Source organism: Molothrus aeneus, unplaced genomic scaffold (assembly GCF_037042795.1).
Source record: "Molothrus aeneus isolate 106 unplaced genomic scaffold, BPBGC_Maene_1.0 scaffold_208, whole genome shotgun sequence".
NCBI classification, from domain to species: domain Eukaryota; kingdom Metazoa; phylum Chordata; class Aves; order Passeriformes; family Icteridae; genus Molothrus; species Molothrus aeneus.
Genome location: NW_027098872.1, coordinates 39,513 through 60,432, shown reverse-complemented (window position 1 = coordinate 60,432; position 20,920 = coordinate 39,513). Strand labels below are relative to the sequence as shown.

Sequence of the window (20,920 nt, the reverse complement as noted above, 5' to 3'; positions counted from 1 at the left end):
CGGGCTTACCTGTGCTCGCCTGGGCTCACCCGGGCTCACCTGGGCTCACCCGGGCTAACCCAGGCTCACCCGGGCTTACCTAGGCTCACCCGGGCTTACCTGGGCTCACCCGGGCTCACCTGGGCTCACCTGGGCTCGCCTGGGCTCGCCCGGCCCCGCCCCGCTCACCTTCAGGCAGGTACATGTACACCAGCAGGTTCCGGTCGCGGTCCGACACTGTGGAGGTTGGGTTGGGTAAAGTCAGCCTGAATTTACCCAAGTTTGACCAAAATTTTCCCAAATTTGACCAAAATTTTCTCAGATGCATTAAAATTTACCTGCATTGACTCAGATTCACCCAACTGGACTCAACCCAAACCCAACCCAAGCTCAACTGAACTCAACCCAAATTCAACCAAACCCAACCAAACTCAACTGAACCCAACTATGGCCAACCCAAACCCAAACCCAACCCAAATTCAACCAAACCCACCCAAACTCAACCCAAACCCATCCAAACTCAACTGAACCCAACTATGGCCAACCAAACCCAACCCAACCCAAATTCAACCAAACCCAACCAAACCCCAACCCAAGCTCATTTGAACTCAACCCAAACCCAACCAAACTCAACTCAAACTCAACTGAACCCAACTATGGCCAACCAAACCCAACCCAACCCAAATTCAACCAAACCCACCCAAACCCAACTCAACCAAACTGAACTGAATTCAACCCAAACTCAACCAGACCAAGACAAACCCATCCAAACCCAACCCAACCCCAACTAAATCTAATCCAAACCAAACTAAACTCAACCAAACCTACCCATACCTCAACCAAACCCACCCAAACCCCTCAACCCAAGGCCGACCAACCCCTCCCATAACTCAACCAAACCCAACCCAAGCCCAACCAAACCCATCCAAACCCAACTGAATTCAATGAAACCAAACCCAAACCCAACTGAACTCAACCCAAAACTCACCCAAACCAAACCAAACCCAACTGAACTCAACCAAACCCCACCAAACCCAAACTCAACCCGACCCAACCCACACTCAACGAAACCCAACCAAACCGTAATAAATTAAACCCAAACCAAACTCAACCCAAACCAAACTCAACCAGCCCCTCCCAAACCCCACCAAATCCAACCCAACCCAACCTCAACTAAACCCAACTCAAACTCAACCCAAACTTAACCAAACCCCACCAAACTCAACCCAAAACCAACTAAACTCAACCAAACCCAAAACCAAACTCAACTAAACCCAACCCAAACCCATGCAAACCCAACCCAAACCCAACCCAAACTTAACTAAACCCCACCACACCAAACCCAAAACCAACTAAACTCAACCAAACCCCACCAAACCCAACCCAAACCCATCCCAAACTCAACCCAAACCCAACCAAACCCAACTAAACTCAACCAAACCCAACCAAACTCAACCCAACCCCACCAAACCCAACTATGGTCAACCAAACCCAACCCAAACTCTACCCAAACCCAACCACATCCATCCAAACCCAACCAAACCCACCCAAACCCAACCACATCCATCCAAACCCAACCAAACCCACCCAAACCCAACCACATCCATCCAAACCCAACCAAACCCAACCAAACCCAACCACATCCACCCAAACCCACCCAAACCCAACTATGGTCAACCAAACCCACCCAAACCCAACCACATCCAACCAAACCCACCCAAACCCAACCCAACCTCCACCCAAACCCAACCAAACCCAACCAAACCCAACCAAACCCAACCACATCCATCCAAACCCAACCAAACCCACCCAAACCCAACCACATCCATCCAAACCCACCCAAACCCAACCACATCCATCCAAACCCACCCAAACCCAACCACATCCATCCAAACCCAAGCCAGCCCCCAGCCAGGCCTCACCCGGCCCACCCCGGCCCGCGCCGTACCCAGGAATCCCAGCTGCGTGCCGTCCACCATGAAGTCCACGCTGTAGACCTCCAGCGGCTTGGCGTCCTGCGGGGACACCCCCGTCACCGCCACCGTCACCGTCACCGTCCCGGGGGCGGCACCTGGGCACCCCCTGAGACCCCCCAGGTGACCCCCGAGTGTCCTCCAGAGCCTTGGGCTGCCCTGGACACTTCCGAGAGGCTCTACAAGAGCCCCAGGTGTCCCTCAGGTGTTCCCCAGGACCTTCAGGTGTCACCTAAACCCCTCAGGTGGCCCCAGGGATTCCCAGGTGTCACACAAACTCCCAGGTGTCCCTCAGGTGTCCCTCAGCACTGTCCCCAAGGACCTCCAGGTGTCCCCAAGGACCCCAACCCTTGGATGTCCCTCACGACCCTCAGGTGTCCCGTGAGACCCTTAAGTGTCCCCCAGAAATGTCCCACAGCACCCTCAGGTGTCTCCCAGGAACTTCAGGTGCCCCCAGAGCCATCAGGTGTCACCCAAGGCCCCCAAGACCCTCAGGTGGCCCCCGGGAGTTCTCCGGGTGGCCCCATGGGGGTTGGTGACCCCATGGCAGGTGTGGTGACGCCATGGTGGTTCTGATGGCCCAAGGTGGGTTTGGTGTCCCCATTTTGTGTTTGGTGTCCCCAAGGTGTGTTGGGTTCCCCCAAGGTGGGTTTGGTGTCCCCTTGGTGGGTTTGGTGTCCCCATTTTGTGTTTGGTGACCCCAAGGTGGGTTTGGTGTCCCCATGACAGGTTTGGTGTCCTTGAGGCGTGTTTGGTGACCCCACGGAAGTTTGGTGTCCTCGAGGTGTGGGTTTGGTGACCCCATGGCAGGTGTGGTGACCCCATGGTGGTTCTGATGGCCCAGGGTGGGTTTGGTGACCCCTTGGTGTGTTTGGTGACTCCCAGGTGTCTTTGCTGTCCCCATTTTGTGTTTGCTGTCCCCAGGTGTGTTTGCTGTCCCCAGGTGTGTTTGCTGTCCCCATTTTGTGTTTGGTGTCCCCAGGTGTGTTTGATGCCCCCATTTTGTGTTTGCTGCCCCCATTTTGTGTTTGCTGTCCCCAGGTGTCTTTGGTGTCCCCAGGTGTGTTTGGTGTCCCCAGGTGTGTTTGCTGTCCCCATTTTGTGTTTGCTGTCCCCAGGTGTCTTTGGTGTCCCCATTTTGTGTTTGCTGTCCCCAGGTGTGTTTGCTGTCCCCAGGTGTCTTTGGTGTCCCCAGGTGTGTTTGCTGTCCCCATTTTGTGTTTGCTGTCCCCATTTTGTGTTTGCTGTCCCCAGGTGTGTTTGCTGTCCCCATGACAGGTTTAGTGCCCCCATTTTGTGTTTGCTGTCCCCATTTTGTGTTTGCTGTGCCCAGGTGTGTTTGCTGTCCCCAGGTGTGTTTGGGGTCCCCATTTTGTGTTTGCTGTCCCCATTTTGTTTTTGCTGTCCCCAGGTGTGTTTGCTGTCCCCATTTTGTGTTTGGTGTCCCCAGGTGTGTTTGCTGTCCCCAGGTGTCTTTGGTGTCCCCATTTTGTGTTTGGTGTCCCCAGGTGTGTTTGCTGTCCCCAGGTGTCTTTGGTGTCCCCAGGTGTGTTTGCTGTCCCCATTTTGTGTTTGCTGTCCCCAGGTGTGTTTGCTGTCCCCATTTTGTGTTTGCTGCCCCCATTTTGTGTTTGCTGTCCCCAGGTGTGTTTGCTGTCCCCATTTTGTGTTTGCTGTCCCCAGGTGTGTTTGCTGTCCCCAGGTGTGTTTGGGGTCCCCATTTTGTGTTTGCTGTCCCCATTTTGTGTTTGCTGTCCCCAGGTGTCTTTGCTGTCCCCATTTTGTGTTTGGTGTCCCCAGGTGTGTTTGCTGTCCCCAGGTGTGTTTGGTGTCCCCATTTTGTGTTTGCTGTCCCCAGGTGTCTTTGGTGTCCCCATTTTGTGTTTGGTGTCCCCATTTTGTGTTTGCTGCCCCCATTTTGTGTTTGCTGTCCCCATTTTGTGTTTGGTGTCCCCAGGTGTGTTTGCTGTCCCCAGGTGTGTTTGCTGCCCCCATTTTGTGTTTGCTGTCCCCAGGTGTGTTTGGGGTCCCCATTTTGTGTTTGGGGTCCCCAGGTGTGTTTGCTGTCCCCAGGTGTGTTTGGGGTCCCCATTTTGTGTTTGCTGCCCCCATTTTGTGTTTGCTGTCCCCAGGTGTGTTTGCTGTCCCCAGGTGTGTTTGGTGTCCCCGTTTTGTGTTTGCTGTCCCCGTTTTGTGTTTGCAGTCCCCAGGTGTGTTTGGGGTCCCCATTTTGTGTTTGCTGTCCCCAGGTGTGTTTGGGGTCCCCATTTTGTGTTTGCGGTCCCCATTTTGTGTTTGGTGTCCCCAGGTGTGTTTGCTGTCCCCAGGTGTGTTTGCTGTCCCCATTTTGTGTTTGGTGTCCCCAGGTGTGTTTGGTGTCCCCATTTTGTGTTTGCTGTCCCCAGGTGTCTTTGCTGTCCCCATTTTGTGTTTGCTGTCCCCAGGTGTGTTTGCTGTCCCGGTTCCTGACCCGGCTGACGAGGGACAGGGTCTTGCTCTCCTCCTGGTAGCGCAGCAGCGAGATGCTCTTCATGAGGTCGGCGGCCAGGATGAAGCTCTTGACGCTGATCATCTGGTGGATGTAGAGCTGCGTGTCGATGAACGCCATGCCCGTCAGCTCGTTGTCCTTGAGGCTCCACAGGAAGATCTGAGGGGACACAGGGGACACAGGGGACACCCCCAGGTCACCATGGAGCTCCTTGACCTTGTGGTGGCACCTCAGGAACCAATCTGAACCAAGCCAGCACTGAGTGGCCACCAAGGTCAGCCCATTGTCCTTGAGGCTCCTCAGGAAGATCTGAGGGGACACAGGGGACACCGCAAGGTCACCATGGAGCTCCTTGACCTTGTGGTGGCCTCTGACACCTCCTTGGTGGCCCCTCAGGTCACCAATCTAAACCCAACATTGAGTGGCCACCAAGGTGAGCCCATTGTCACTCAGTCTCCTCAGGAAGATCTGAGGGGACACCTCAAGGTCCCCATGGAGGTCCTCAACCCATGGTGGCCTCTGACACCTCCCTGGTGGCCCCTCAGGTCATTGGCCAAAACCCAACTGATGTTGAGTGGCCACCAAGGTGAGCCCATTGTCCCTCAGGCTCCTCAGGAAGATCTGAGGGGACACAGGGACACCCCCAGGTCACCATGGAGCTCCTTGACCTTGTGGTGGCACCTCAGGAACCAATCTGAACCAAGCCAGCACTGAGTGGCCACCACCATGATCTCATTGTCCCTCAGGCTCCTCAGGAAGATCTGAGGGGACACAGGGACACCCCCAGGTCACCACAGGTGTCCCCCAGGTGTGCCCAGGTGTGCCAGGTGTGTATGTGGATATCCCCAGGTGTGTACCCACCTGTACCCAGGTGTGTCTGTGGATGTGCCAGGTGTGTGCCCAGCTGTGCCAGATGTGTCTGTGGATATGCCCAGGTGTGCCAGGGGTACCTTCTGGCCGATGGCAGACACCAGGTAGCCGCGACAGTGGCACAGGTGTGTACCCAGATGTGTCTGTGGATATCCCCAGGTGTGCCCAGGGTACCTTTTGCCCGATGGCAGACACCAGGTAGCCGTGGCAGTGGCACAGGTGTGTGCCCACGTGTGCCCAGGTGTGTGCCCAGGTGTGCCAGGGGTACCTTTTGCCCGATGGCAGACACCAGGTAGCCATGGCAGTGGCACAGGTGTGTGCCCAGGTGTGCCCAGGTGTGCCCAGGTGTGTGCCCAGGTGTGCCCGGGGTACCTTTTGCCCGATAGCAGACACCAGGTAGCCGTGGCAGTGGCACAGGGCGGTCATGGGTGTGATCAGGTGTGTGCCCAGGTGTGTCTGTGGGTATCCCCAGGTGTGCCCAGGTGTGCCCGGGGTACCTTTTGCCCGATGGCAGACACCAGGTAGCCGTGGCAGTGGCACAGGGCGGTCACGGGTCCCTTCTGCTCCTTCTCGTAGAGCACCTTGAACTTGTTCTTGGTCAGCGGCTGCCCCGGCTCCGGCACCACCTCAATGACGTCCAGGATCAGGATCTGACACAGGTGAGACACGGACAGGTGAGACAGGTGAGACAAGGACACCTCATCACCACCTCAATGACGTCCAGGATCAGGATCTGACACAGGTGAGACACGGACAGGTGAGACAGGTGAGACAGAGACACCTCATCACCACCTCAATGACGTCCAGGATCAGGATCTGACAGGTGAGACAGGTGAGACAAGGACAGGTGAGACATGGACACCTCATCACCACCTCAATAACATCCAGGATCAGGATCTGAGACAGGTGAGACAGCTGAGACAAGGACAGGTGAGACATGGACACCTCATCACCACCTCAATAACATCCAGGATCAGGATCTGAGACAGGTGAGACAGCTGAGACATGGACAGGTGAGACATGGGCACACCAGGTACCCCTGGTACCACCTCAGTGACATTCAGGATCAGGATCTGACACAGGTGAGACAGGTGAGACATGGACAGGTGAGACAGGTGAGACAGGTGAGACATGGGCACACCAGGTATCCCTGGTACCACCTCAATGACATCCAGGATCAGGATCTGACAGGTGAGACAGGTGAGACAGGTGAGACATGGGCACACCAGGTATCCCTGGTACCACCTCAATGACATCCAGGATCAGGATCTGACAGGTGAGACAGGTGAGATATGGACAGGTGAGACAGGTGAGACATGGACAGAGCAGGTGAGGCATGGACAGGTGAGACATGGAGAGGAACCCCCCAGCACCACCTCGATCACACCCAGAATCAGGATCTGAGACAGGTGAGACACGGACAGGTGAGACATGGGCCAGGTGAGACACAGACAGGTGAGACACAGACAGGTGAGACATGGGCCAGGTGTGTCCTGGAGAGCCCAGGTGGGACATGGACAGACCAGGTGACACATGGACAGGTGAGACATGGACAGGTGAGACATGGACCAGGTGTGTCCTGGAGAGCCCAGGTGAGACCCAGACCAGGTGAGGCAGAGGGAGCAGGTGAGTCCTGGGACAGCCCCAGGTGTGTCCTGGAACTCTCCAGGTGTTCCCCCAGAAACCTTCAGAGCCACACAGGTGTCCCCAAGGTGTCCCCAGGGTTTTCAGAACATTCCCCAGGTGGGCCCAGGTGCCCTCAGCTGTCCCCAAGTTCCCCCAGGTATGTACCCTGCCCTGGCAGGTGACCTCCTCACCCTGCAGCAGGCAGGTGTGCCCCCAGGTGTGCCCAGGTGTGCCCAGGTGTATCCAGCTGTCCCCTAGGTATACCCAGGTGTGCCCCCAGGTGTGCCCAGGTGTATCAAGCTGTCCCTCAGGTGTACCCAGGTATGCCCAGGTGTGCCCAGGTACGTACTCTGCCCCTGCAGGTGACCTCCTCGCCCTGCAGCAGGCAGGTGTGCCCCCAGGTGTGCCCCCAGGTGTACCCAGGTGTGCCCAGGTGTGACCCCAGGTGTGCCCAGGTGTATCCAGCTGTCTCTCAGGTGTACCCAGGCGTACCCAGGTGTGCTCCCAGGTGTGCCCAGCTGTCCCTGAGGTGTATCCATGTGTGCCCAGGTGTATCCATGTGTGACCCCAGGTGTGCCCAGGTACGTACCCGGCCCCGGCAGGTGACCTCCTCGCCCTGCATCAGGCAGGTGTGACCCCAGGTGTGCCCAGGTGTGCCCAGGTATGTACCCGGCCCCGGCAGGTGACCTCCTCGCCCTGCATCAGGCAGGTGTGCCCCCAGGTGTGCCCAGGTGTGCCCCCAGGTGTGCCCAGGTGTATCCAGCTGTCCCCTAGGTATACCCAGGTGTGCCCCCAGGTGTGCCCAGGTGTATCAAGCTGTCCCTCAGGTGTACCCAGGTATGCCCAGGTGTGCCCAGGTACGCACCCGGCCCCGGCAGGTGACCTCCTCGCCCTGCATCAGGCAGGTGTGCCCCCAGGTGTGCCCAGGTGTGCCCCCAGGTGTGCCCAGGTGTATCCAGCTGTCCCCTAGGTATACCCAGGTGTGCCCCCAGGTGTGCCCAGGTGTATCAAGCTGTCCCTCAGGTGTGCCCAGGTGTGCCCAGGTACGTACCCTGCCCCGGCAGGTGACCTCCTCGCCCTGCATCAGGCAGGTGCCCACGGCCACGTAGCCCTTGAGGCCCGACACCGTCTCCTCGGAGCGCAGCGACACCGTCTTCATGCAGGTGACGTGCTCCCACTCCTCCAGTGCGATCCTGCACAGGGGACGCCAGGTGGGGACAGGTGGGGGTCAGGGTGGGGTCAGGGGCACCCAAGATGTCTCAGGTGGCACCCCAGGTGTGGCTCAGGTGATGCCCCAGGTGACGTGTGCCCGCTCCACCAGGGAGATCCTGCACAGGTGACACCAGGTGGGCACAGGTAGTGGTCAGGGTGTGGTCAGAGGGCACCCCAGGTGTGGCTCAGGTGATGCCCCAGGGACACATCGCATCATGCAGGTGACGTGTGCCTGCTCCACCAGGGAGATCCTGCACAGGTGGGACCAGGTGGGCACAGGTGAGGTCAGGGTGGGGTCAGGGTGGGGTCAGGGTGGGGTCAGAGGGCACCCCAGGGTTCTCCAGTGTTGCCCCAGGTGTCTCAGGTCACCCCATGCAGGTGACATGTGCCAGCCTATCCAGGGCGATCCTGCACAGGTGAGACCAGGTGGGCACAGGTGGGCTCAGGGGCACCCCAGGTGTGGCTCAGGTGGGCTCATGTGGGGTCAGGGGCACCCCAGGTGTGGCTCAGGTGGGCACAGGTGGGCTCAGGGGCACCCCAGGTGGGCTCAGGTGGGCTCAGGGGCACCCCAGGTGGGCACAGGTGGGCTCAGGGGCACCCCAGGTGGGCTCAGGTGTGGCTCAGGTGGGCTCAGGTGGGCTCAGGGGCACCCCAGGTGGGCTCAGGTGTGGCTCAGGTGGGCACAGGTGGGCTCAGGGGCACCCCAGGTGTGGCTGAGGTGGGGTCGGGGGCACCCCAGGTGGGCTCAGGTGGTGCCCCAAGGACACAAACCCCACACAGGCTCTGATGGGCTCTGACACCTCCAGGGCCATCCTGGGGCACAGGTGGGCACAGGTGAGCTCAGGTGGGGCTGGGATTTGGGGGTTCCTGGGATTTTTGGGGTTCCCGATGGGATTTCCGGAGTTCCCAGTGGGGTTCCTGGGGTTCCTGAGGGGATTTTTGGGGTCCCTGAGGGGAATTTTGGGGTCCCATCTGGTGTTGGATATGGGCTCCCAGCTGACCTGGGGCTTCAGTGTTCACCCCTGGGGTTTGGGATTTTGGGGGGTTCCTGACGGAATTTTTGGGGGGTTCCTGACGGAATTTTTGGGGTACCTCGGGGTTCCCGGGGACATTTTGGAGTTCCCAATGGAATCTTTGGGTTTCACAGGGACATTTTGGGGTTCCCAGGGGTATTTAGGAGATTTTGGGGTCCCACCTGGTGTTGGGGATGGGGTCACTGCGGGGGTTTGGGATTTTGGGGTTCCCGATGGGATTTTGGGGTTCCCAGGATGTTTTGGGGTCCCACCTGGTGTTAGGGATGGGATCACTGCGGGGGTTTGCGATTTTGGGGGTTCCCCATGGGATTTTGGGGTTCCCAGGGTGTTTTTTTGGGGTCCCACCTGGTGCTGGGGATGGGGTCATTGTGGGGTTTGGGATTTTGGGGGTTCCCAGGACATTTTGGGGCTCCCAATGGGATTTTGGGGTCCCACCTGGTGTTGGGGATGGGGTCACTGCAGGGGTTTGGGATTTTGGGGGTTCCCGATGAGATTTTGGGGTCCCACCTGGTGTTGGGGATGGGGTCATTGTGGGGTTTGGGTTTTGGGGTTCCCAGGGTGTTTGTTTTGGGGGTTCCCACCTGGTGTTGGGGATGGGGTCAGTGTTGCGGTTTGGGATTTTTGGGGTTCCCAGGGTGTTGTTTTGGGGTTCCCAGGGTGTTTTTTGGGGGTCTCACCTGGTGTTGGGGATGGCCTCCCAGCTGACAGGTGAGATGAGCTGGATGCTGAAGGCCTCCTGCTGGGGGGGGACGTAGCGCTCGTCTGGGGACACCGACGGGGACAGCGGGTCAGGGGGGACAGCGGGGACAGCGGGGACACTGGGGGGACATTGGGGACATTGGGGACAGCGGGGACATGGGGACACTGGGGATGGGGACACTGGGGACATTGGGGACACTGGGATGGCGACACTGGGATGGGGACACTGGGGAGACATTGGGGACATTGGGATTGGGACACTGGGGACGTGCCCCCAGGTCTATCCCAGGTGCCCCCAGGTGCCCCCAGGTGTATCCCAGGTCTATCCCAGGTGCCCGCAGGTGCCCCCAGGTGTATCCCAGGTGCCCCCAGATGCCCCCCAGGTGTATCCCAGGTGCCCGCAGGTGTATCCCAGGTCTATCCCAGGTGTGCCCAGGTGCCCCCAGGTCTATCCCAGGTCTATCCCAGGTCTATCCCAGGTGCCCGCAGGTGCCCCCAGGTGTATCCCAGGTGCCCGCAGGTGTATCCCAGGTGCATCCCAGGTGCCCGCAGGTGCCCGCAGGTGCCCCCACCTCTCTCGATGCTCTCGAACTCCTTCTCCTCGCCCGTCATGCGCGGGATCCGTGTGCAGGGGTGGGGGGAGCTGGTGGCCACCGCGTACACCTGGGGGGGGGGGCAGCGCTGAGACCCCCCCGGGGCACCCCAAAATCCCCCGGGACCCCCAAACAGCCCCTGGGACCCCCCCAGGGCCCCCCAAAATCCCCTGGGACCCCAAACAGCCCCTGGGACCCCCCCAGGGCCCCCCAAAATCCCCCGGGACCCCCAAACAGCCCCTGGGACCCCCCCAGGGCCCCCCAAACAGCCCCTGGGACCCCAAACAGCCCCTGGGACCCCCCAGGGCCCCCCAGAATCCCCTGTGTACACCTGGGGGGGAGGGGCAGCGCTGAGACCCCCCTGGGACCCCCCAAAATCCCCCTGGGACCCCCCCACGACCCTCCAATGCTCCCCACAGCTCCCCAGGACCCCCCAGCACCCCAAGGACCCCCCCAGAATCCCCAAAAATCCCCTGTGTACAGCTGGGGGGGGAGGGGCACTGCTGAGACCCTCCCAGGACACCCCAAAATCCACTGAGACCCCCAAAATCCTCTGAGACCCCCCCCGGACACCCCAAAATCCCCCGGGACCCCCCTGGGCACGCCCAAAATCCCTTGAGATCCCCCTGGGACCCCCCAACATCACCTGGGACCCCCTCAGGACCCCCCAAAATCTCCCAGGATGCTCCTGGGCACCCCAAAGTCTCCTGGGACCCTCCCCAGGATACCCCAAAATCCTCAGGGACGTGTCCCAGCTGTGCCCAGGTGTGTCCTGACCATGCCCAGGTATGCCCAGGTGTGCTGTGGGTGTGCCCAGGTGTGCCCAGGTGTATTGTGGGTATGCCCAGGTGTGATCTGGCTGTGCCCAGGTGTGTCTTGACCATGCCCAGGTGTGCCCAGGTGTATTGTGGGTATGCCCGGGTGTGATCTGGGCATGCCCAGTTGTGCCCAGGTGTGTTCTGGGTGTGCCCAGTTGTGCCCAGGTGTGTTGTGGGTGTGCCTGGCTGTGTCCCAGGTGTGCCCTGACCATTACCCATGTGTGCCCAGATGTGTTGTGGCTGTGCCCAGGTGTGTTCTGGGTGTGCCCAGGTGTGCCCAGGTGTGTCCTGACCATGCCCAGGTGTGCCCAGGTGTGCTCTGGGTGTGCCCAGGTGTGCCCAGGTGTGTTCTGGGTGTGCCCAGGTGTGTTCTGGGTGTGCCCAGTTGTGCCCAGGTGTGTTCTGGGCATGCCCAGGTGCACCCAGGTGTGTCCTTCCTGTGCCCAGGTGTGTTCTGGGTATCCCCAGGTGCGTTATGGGTGTGCCCAGGTGTATTGTGTGTATGTCCAGGTGTGCCCAGGATGTGCCCAGGTGTGTTCTGACTGTGGCCAGTTGTGTCCTGGTGCTGTTCAGGTGTGCTCTGGCTGTGCCCAGGTGTGTTCTGGGTGTGCCCAGGTGTGCCCTGGTGTGCCCTGGCTGTGCCCAGGTGTGTCCTGACCATGCCCAGGTGTGCCCAGGTGTGTTCTGGGTGTGCCCAGGTGTGCCCAGGTGTGTCCTGACCATGCCCAGGTGTGCCCAGGTGTGCTCTGGCTGTGCCCAGGTGTGTTCTGGGTGTGCCCAGGTGTGCCCAGCTGTATTGTGGCTGTGCCCAGGTGTGCCCAGGTGTGCTCTGGGTGTACCCAGGTGTGCCCAGGTGTGTCCTGACCATGCCCAGGTGTGCCCAGGTGTGCTCTGGCTGTGCCCAGGTGTGTCCTGACCATGCCCAGGTGTGCCCAGGTGTGCTCTGGCTGTTCCCAGGTGTGTCCTGACCGTGCCCAGGTGTGCTCTGGGTGTGCCCAGGTGTGCCCAGGTGTGTCCTGACCATGCCCAGGTGTGCCCAGGTGTGCCCAGGTGTGCCCAGGTGTGCCCACCTTGGACTCCACGTGGTAGGCCACGTAGTGCGCGGTGCAGCGCAGGGGGATCTTCCGCACGGGCCAGGGAGCGTCGTAGGACAGGTACGCAGGGAGGACGCTGATCCTCAGCTCACCCTGAAACACCCAAAATTAACCAAAATCACCCTGAAATTAACCCAAAATATCCCAGAGTGACCCCAAAAGGGCTCAGGTGTGGCACAGGACAGGTACGCAGGGAGGACGCTGATCCTCAGCTCACCCTGAAACACCCCAAAATTAACCCAAAATAAACCAAAATATCCCAGAGTGATCAGCACACTGATCCTCAGCTCACCTTCACCCCAAAATATCCCCAAATTACCCCAAAATTAACCCAAAATCCCCCCAAAAATGGATCTGGCACCCCCCAAATCCTCTGATCCTTAACTCAGCCTAAAACACCCCAAAAGATCCCAAAGTGACCCCAAAATGGCTCAGGGCTCTGTCCAGATCTCCCCAGGTGAGTGCCCAGGTGTGCCCAGCTGTGCCCAGGTGTGTGCCCAGGTGTATCCCAGGTTCCCCCAGGTGCCCTCAGCTGTGCCCAGCTGTGCCCAGGTTTGTGCCCAGCAGTACCCAGGTGAGTGCCCAGGTGTATCCCATGTATGTGCCCAGCTGTGCGCCCAGCTGTGCCCAGGTGTGCCCAGTCATACCCAGGTGTGTGCCCAGGTGTATCCCAGGGGTGTGCCCAGCTGTGCCCAGGTGCCCCACCTGGCGGTTGAAGTACAGGAAGCCCTTGGGGCAGTCCTGGTGCCCCCCTAGGTGTGCCCAGGTGTATCCCAGGTGTATCCCAGGTGTATCCCAGGTGTATCCCAGGTGCCCTCAGGTGCCCCCAGCTGTACCCAGCTGTGCCCAGGTGTATCCCAGCTGTACCCAGCTGTGCCCAGGTGTATCCCAGCTGTACCCAGCTGTGCCCAGGTGTGCCCCAGCTGTGCCCACCTGGCGGTTGAAGTACAGGAAGCCCTTGGGGCAGTTCTGGTGCCCCTCTAGGTGTGCCCAGGTGTATCCCAGGTGTATCCCAGGTGTATCCCAGGTGTATCCCAGGTGTGTGCCCAGCTGTGCCCAGGTGTATCCCAGGTGCCCCCAGCTGTATCCCAGGTGCCCTCAGGTGCCCCCAGCTGTATCCCAGCTGTATCCCAGGTGTGCCCAGGTGTATCCCAGGTGTATCCCAGGTGCTCCCAGCTGTATCCCAGGTGCCCTCAGGTGCCCCCAGCTGTACCCAGCTGTGCCCAGGTGTGCCCCAGCTGTGCCCACCTGGCGGTTGAAGTACAGGAAGCCCTTGGGGCAGTTGACGTTGTGGAAAGGTGCGAAGGATTCCACGGGGCCGTCGATGCCCATGGGGTGCAGGCGCAGAGCGCCCCGGCCCGTCAGCAGCACCCAGTGCGGGGAGGGGCCGCAGATGAACACCTGGGCAGGTGAGGGACAGGTGAGGGACAGGGGAGGGACACCTGGGGACAGGTGAGGGACACCTGGGGACACCTGGGGACAGCTGGGAATGGGGACAGGGACCCCCGGGAATGGGCACCCAGAGCCCGTCAGCAGCACCCAGTGCAGGGAGGGGCCGCAGATGAACACCTGGGCAGGTGAGGGACAGGTGAGGGACGGGGGAGGGACACTTGGGACAGGTTTGGGGTCCCACTCCCCAGATCTGGGGCCCCTGCTGGGTTTTGGATCCTACACCACGGATTTGGGGTCTCACTCCATGGATCTGGGGTCCCTGGCAGGTTTTGGGGTCCCAGGCCCCACATTTGGGGTCCCTGGTGGGTTTTGGGGTCTCTGATGGACTTTGGGGTCCCATTCCCCAGATTCAGGGTCCTTGGTAGATTTGGGGTCCCTGGCAGGTTTTGGGGTGCTCCCCATGCCGTTTTCGGGGTGCCTCACCCCCGAGTAGCCGTAGATGTCCTGGAAGGGGTGGATTTGGGGTCCCAGGCGGGTTTTGGGGTCCCTGGCAGGTTTTGGGGTCCCAGGTGTGTTTTGGGGTCCCAGGTGTGTTTTGGGGTCCCTGGCAGGTTTTGGGGTCCCTGGTGAGTTTTGGGGTCCCTGGCAGGTTTTGGGGTCCCTGGTGAGTTTTGGGGTCCCTGGCAGGTTTTGGGGTCCCTGGTGTGTTTTGGGGTGTCCCCCATCCCATTTTCGGGGTGCCTCACCCCCGAGTAGCCGTAGATGTCCTGGAAGGGGCAGGTTTGGGGTCCCAGGCGGGTTTTGGGGTCCCTGGCAGGTTGTGGGGTCCCTGGTGTGTTTTGGGGTCCCTGGCAGGTTTTGGGGTCCCTGGTGTGTTTTGGGGTCCCTGGCGGGTTTTGGGGTCCCTGGCAGGTTTTGGGGTCCCAGGTGTGTTTTGGGGTGCCCCCCATGCCGTTTTCGGGGTGCCTCACCCCCGAGTAGCCGTAGATGTCCTGGAAGGGGCAGGTTTTGGGGTCCCAGGCGGGTTTTGGGGTCCCTGGCAGGTTTTGGGGTCCCTGGTGAGTTTTGGGGTCCCTGGTGTGTTTTGGGGTCCCTGGCGGGTTTTGGGGTCCCTGGTGTGTTTTGGGGTCCCAGGTGTGTTTTGGGGTGCCCCCATGCCGTTTTCGGGGTGCCTCACCCCCGAGTAGCCGTAGATGTCCTGGAAGGGGTGGATTTGGGGTCCCAAGCGGGTTTTGGGGTCCCTGGCAGGTTTTGGGATCCCTGATGGGTTTTGGGGTCCCTGGCAGGTTTTGGGGTCCCTGGTGAGCTTTGGGGTCCCTGGTGTGTTTTGGGGTCCCTGGTGTGTTTTGGGGTCCCTGGCGGGTTTTGGGGTCCCTGGCAGGTTTTGGGGTCCCAGGTGTGTTTTGGGGTGCCCCCCATGCGGTTTTCGGGGTGCCTCACCCCCGAGTAGCCGTAGATGTCCTGGAAGGGGCAGGTTTGGGGTCCCAGGCGGGTTTTGGGGTCCCTGGCAGGTTTTGGGGTCCCTGGCAGGTTTTGGGGTCCCAGGTGTGTTTTGGGGTCCCTGGCAGGTTTTGGGGTCCCAAGCGGGTTTTGGGGTCCCTGGCAGGTTTTGGGGTCCCAGGTGTGTTTTGGGGTCCCTGGCAGGTTTTGGGGTCCCAGGTGTGTTTTGGGGTCCCTGGCAGGTTTTGGGGTCCCAGGTGTGTTTTGGGGTGCCCCCCATGCCGTTTTCGGGGTGCCTCACCCCCGAGTAGCCGTAGATGTCCTGGAAGGGCCTGAACCGCGCCACGCGGCCCCGGGGCCCCCCCGGTTCCTCGGGGGTCCCGCCCGGAGCCCCCCCGGGAGCCGCCCCCGGCCCCTCCGGCTTCTTCCGCGACGGCTTCGGCTTCTTCTCCCGGAAATTGATCCCGTGGGGCACCTGGGGGCACAAACCGGGGGAACTGGGGGGTGGGAACCCCAAAAATGCCCCTGAGGATGCACCAAAGCCCTGCCCAGACCCCCTCAAAAATCGTCACCAAATTCCGCCGTGGAGCACCCCAAAAATCCTCCCTAAATCCCTCTAAAATCTTCCCCAAATTCCCTCAAAAATCCTCTTCAAATCGCCCTGAAGCCCCCCAAAAAATCCTCCTCAAATCCCACTCAAAAAATCCTCCCTAAATCCCTCCAAAATCCTCTCCAAATTCCCACCCAAAAAATGCTCCCTAGATGATCCTCCCCAAATTCCTCCTGGAGCACCCCAAAAAATCCTCCTCATATCCTCTCAGAGCCCCTCAAAAAATCCTCCCTAAATCCCTCCAAAATCTTCCCCAAATTCACCCCAAATCCTCCTCAAATCCCCCCAAAAATCCTCCTCAAATCCCCTCAGAGTCCCCCAAAAAATCCTCCCTAAATCCCTCCAAAATCTTCCCCAAATTCACCCCAAATCCTCCTCAAATCCTCCCAAAAATCCTCCTCAAATCCCCTCGGATCCCACCCAAAAAATCCTCCCTAAATCCCTCCAAAGGCTTCCCCAAATTCCCTCAAAAATCCTCTCCAAATCACCCTGGAGCACCCCAAAAAATCCTCCTCATATCCTCTCAGAGCCCCCCAAAAAAATCCTCCTCAAATCCCTCCAAAATCTTCCCCAAATTCCCCCCAAATCCTCCTCAAATCCCCTCAGAGTCCCCCAAAAAATCCTCCCTAAATCCCTCCAAAATCCTCTCCAAATCGCCCTGGAGCACCCCAAAATCCTCCCCAAATTCCCACCCAAAAAATCCTCCCTAGATGATCCTCCCCAAATTCCCCCTGGAGCCCCCCAAAAATCCTCCTCAAATCCCCTCGGATCCCACCCCAAAAATCCTCCCTAAATCCCTCCAAAATCTTCCCCAAATTCCCTCAAAAATCCTCTTCAAATCACCCTGGAGCCCCCCAAAAAATCCTCCTCAAATCCCCTCAGAGCCCCCCAAAAAATCCTCCTCAAATCCCACTCAAAAAATCCTCCCTAAATCCCTCCAAAATCCTCTCCAAATTCCCACCCAAAAAATCCTCCCTAGATGATCCTCCCCAAATTCCCCCTGGAGCCCCCCAAAAATCCTCCTCAAATCCCACCAAAATCTTCCCCAAATTCACCCCAAATCCTCCTCAAATCCCCCCAAAAATCCTCCTCAAATCCCCTCAGAGTCCCCCACAAAATCCTCCCTAAATCCCTCCAACGTCTTCCCCAAATTCACCCCAAATCCTCTCCAAATCCCCCTGGAGCACCCCAAAAATCCTCCTCAAATCCCTCCAAAGTCTTCCCCAAATTCCCCCCAAATCCTCCCAAAAATCCTCCTCAAATCCCCTCGGATCCCACCCAAAAAATCCTCCCTAAATCCCTCTAAAATCTTCCCCAAATTCCCTCAAAAAATCCTCCCCAAATCGCCCTGGAGCACCCCAAAATCCGCCTCAAATCCCCCCAAAAAATCCTCCCCAAATCCCCCTGGAGCCCCCAAATTCCCCCCAAATCCTCCCTGAATTCCCTCAAATGCCCCTGGAGGCCCCCAAAATCCCCCCCAAAAAAATCCTCCAGAAATGCCCCCCAAAAAAATCCCCTCAAATGCCTCTGGAGCCCCCCAAAAAATCCTCCCCAAATTCCCCCAGCGCCCCCCAAATCCTCCCAAAATCCCCCCCAAAAATTCCCCCCCAAATCCTTCCCAAATCCCCCCAAATTTCCCCCCAGAGCCCCTAAATCCCCCCAAAATCCCCCCAGAGACCCAAAATCCCCCCAAAATCCCCCCAGAGCCCCCCTAAATCCCCCCTAAATCCCCCCAGAGCCCCCTAAATCCCCCCAGAGGCCCCAAATTGTCCCAAATCCCCCCAAATCCCCCCAAATTGTCCCAAATCCGCTCTCACCTTGCGGAACCGAACCTTGAGGTTGCTCTGGCCCAGCTGGGAGTCGTGGGCAAAGGCCTCGTACAGGAGCAGCTCCTGCTCCACGTGCACCTGGAACCCCAAAAACGGTCAGGGCACCCCAAAAACACACCTGGGACCCCAAAAATACACCTGGGAACCCCAAAAATCCACCCCAGAACCCCCAAAATGCACCTGGAAACCCCAAAATCCATCCCAGAACCCCAAACCCCTCGTACAGGAGCAGCTCCTGCTCCACGTGCACCTGCAGCCCAAAAACGGTCAGGGCACCCCAAAAATCCATCCAAGGGATCCCTAAATCCACCCCAGAAGCCCAAAAATACACCTGGAAACCCCAAAATCCATTCCAGAACCCCAAAAATCCATCCCAGAACCCCAAAAATACACCTGGAAACCCCAAAATCCATTCCAGAACCCCAAAAATCCATCCCAGAACCCCAAACCCCTCGTACAGGAGCAGCTCCTGCTCCATGTGCACCTGGAACCCCAAAAACGGTCAGGGCACCCCAAAAATCCATCCAAGGGATCCCTAAATCCACCCCAGAACCTCAAAAATCCATCCCAGAATCCCAAAAATCCACCTGGGACCCCAAAAATCCACCCCAGAACCCCCAAAATGGTGAGGGAACCCCAAAAATCCATCTCAAACCCCCCAAAATCCATCCCAGAACCCCAAAATCCACCTGGGAACCCCAAAATCACCCCAAAAATCCACCCAGTGCCCATCCCAGTGCCCATCCCATCACTCCCAGTGCCATTCCCAGTGCTCCCAGTGCCCATCCCAGTGCCCATCCCATCACTCCCAGTGCCCATCCCAGTGCCCATCCCAGTGTTCCCAGTGCCATTCCCATCACTCCCAGTGTTCCCAGTGCCCATCCCAGTGCTCCCAGTATCCCCAGTTTGCGGTACCAGCAGGAAGGGGCGGCTCTGGGCGCGGCCCAGCCCCACCAGCAGCAGCTCCCTGACGTGGGGCAGTTCCCAGTGCCCATCCCAGTGCTCCCAGTGCTCCCAGTGCCCATCCCAGTGCCCATCCCAGTGCCATTCCCATCACTCCCAGTGCCCATCCCAGTGCCATTCCCATCACTCCCAGTGTTCCCAGTGCCATTCCCAGTGCTCCCAGTGCTCCCAGTATCCCCAGTTTGCGGTACCAGCAGGAAGGGGCGGCTCTGGGCGCGGCCCAGCCCCACCAGCAGCAGCTCCCTGACGTGGGGCAGTTCCCAGTGCCCATCCCAGTGCCCATCCCAGTGCTCCCAGTGCCCATCCCAGTGCCCATCCCAGTGCTCCCAGTGCCCATCCCAGTGCCCATCCCAGTGCCCATCCCAGTGCCATTCCCATCACTCCCAGTGCTCCCAGTTTGCGGTACCAGCAGGAAGGGGCGGCTCTGGGCGTGGCCCAGCCCCACCAGCAGCAGCTCCCTGACGTGGGGCAGTTCCCTCTCGCCCCTCTCGTCCTTGCGGGGCTCGGCCGGGGGCTGCCCGAAGGACGAATCCACCAGGACGCGCTGGCCCACGGGGAAATTCTTCACCAGGAACACCAGGCGCCACTCGGGGACCTGGTAAATCTGGGCAGGAACGGGAAAAATGGGAATTTTGGGGTTAAAAATGGGGATTATGGGGTTAAAAATGGGGATTATGAGGGGGAAAATGGGAATTATGGGGTTAAAATGGGGATTATGGGGTCAAAATGACAGGAATTGTGACAGGCAAACAATGGGAAATTCTTCACCAGGAACACCAGGCGCCACTCGGGGACCTGGAAAATCTGGGCAGGAACAGGAAAATTGGGAATTTTGGGGTTAAAAATGGGAATTATGGGGTTAAAAATGGGGATTATGGGGGGAAAATGACAGGAAAACAATGGGAAATTCTTCACCAGGAGCAGCAGGCACCACTCGGGGACCTGGAAAATCTGGGCAGGAAGGGGATAATGGGAGAAAAACGGGAATTTTGGGAATTCTGGGGTTAAAAATGGGAATTATGGGAGGGGAAATGGGAATTCTGGGGTTAAAATGGGAATTTCAATGGGGATTGTGGAGGGAAAGCAATGGGAAATTCTTCACCAGGAGCAGCAGGTGATGCTCGGGGACCTGGAAAATCTGGGCAGAAATGGGGAAAAATGGGAAAAAAAATTGGAATTTTGGGAATTATGGGGTTAAAAATGGGAATTATGGGGGGAAAATGGGGATTATGGAGGAAAACAATGGGAAGTTCTTCACCAGGAACCACTCGGGGACCTGGTAAATCTGGGCAGGAACGGGAGAAATGGGAGAAAAACGGGAATTCTGGGGTTAAAAATGGGAATTCTGGGGTTAAAAATGGGAATTATGGGGTTAAAATGGGGATTATGGGGTCAAAATGACAGGAATTGTGACAGGGAAACAATGGGAAGTTCTGCACCAGGAGCAGCAGGCGCCACTCGGGGACCTGGAAAATCTGGGCAGAAACGGGAAAATTGGGAATTTTGGGGTTAAAAATGGGAATTATGGGGTTAAAAATGGGGATTATGGGGGGAAAATGACAGGAAAACAATGGGAAATTCTTCACCGGGAACAGCAGGCGCCACTCGGGGACCTGGAAAACCTGGGCAGAAATGGGGAAAATGGGAGAAAAACGGGAATTTTGGGGTGAAAAATGGGGATTATGGGGGAAAATGGGGATTATGGAGGAAAACAATGGGAAATTCTTCACCAGGAGCAGCAGGCACCACTCAGGGACCTGGAAAATCTGGGCAGGAATGGGATAATGGGAGAAAAACGGGAATTTTGGGAATTATGGGGTTAAACTGGGAATTATGGGAGGGAAAATGAGGATTATGGAGGAAAACAAGGGGAAGTTCTTCACCAGGAACAGCAGGTGATGCTTGGGAACCTGGGAGAGCTGAGGGGAAATGGGAAAAAATGAGAAAAAAAAAAGGGAAATAATGGGAATTATTGGGGAAAAATGGGAATTATGGGGGAAAAAATGGGAATTATGGGGGAAAAATGGGAATTATGGGGGAAAAAATGGGAATTATGGGGAAAAAATGGGAATTATGGGGGAAAAATGGGAATTATGGGGGAAAAAATGGGAATTATGGGGGAAAAATGGGAATTATGGGGAAAAAATGGGAATTATGGGGGAAAAATGGGAATTATGGGAGGGAAAAACGGGAATTATGGGGGGAAAAAATGGGAATTGTGATGGGAAAACAACGGGAGTGATGGGGGAAAAACCACAGAAATTCTGGTGGGAAAATAAAAATTACAGGGGGAAAGCAAT

The 20,920-nt window shown here is 58.0% G+C and overlaps 1 protein-coding gene across 1 annotated transcript in view; it reads right to left on the bottom strand.

Annotated features, from left to right (window-relative positions):
- Positions 1-20,920, bottom strand: part of CPSF1 (cleavage and polyadenylation specific factor 1) — a gene marked incomplete at its 5' end in the record, with an annotated part of 64,796 nt that overhangs the window by 5,357 nt on the left and 38,519 nt on the right. Inside the window, 12 exons of the mRNA XM_066570116.1 lie at positions 169-216; positions 1,928-1,994; positions 4,423-4,599; positions 5,808-5,960; positions 7,988-8,129; positions 9,860-9,944; positions 10,454-10,544; positions 12,363-12,479; positions 13,635-13,787; positions 15,520-15,693; positions 17,646-17,735; positions 19,027-19,224. Coding sequence (XP_066426213.1) covers positions 169-216; positions 1,928-1,994; positions 4,423-4,599; positions 5,808-5,960; positions 7,988-8,129; positions 9,860-9,944; positions 10,454-10,544; positions 12,363-12,479; positions 13,635-13,787; positions 15,520-15,693; positions 17,646-17,735; positions 19,027-19,224 — 1,495 coding nt within the window. The remainder of the gene's footprint in view (positions 1-168; positions 217-1,927; positions 1,995-4,422; positions 4,600-5,807; positions 5,961-7,987; positions 8,130-9,859; positions 9,945-10,453; positions 10,545-12,362; positions 12,480-13,634; positions 13,788-15,519; positions 15,694-17,645; positions 17,736-19,026; positions 19,225-20,920) is intronic.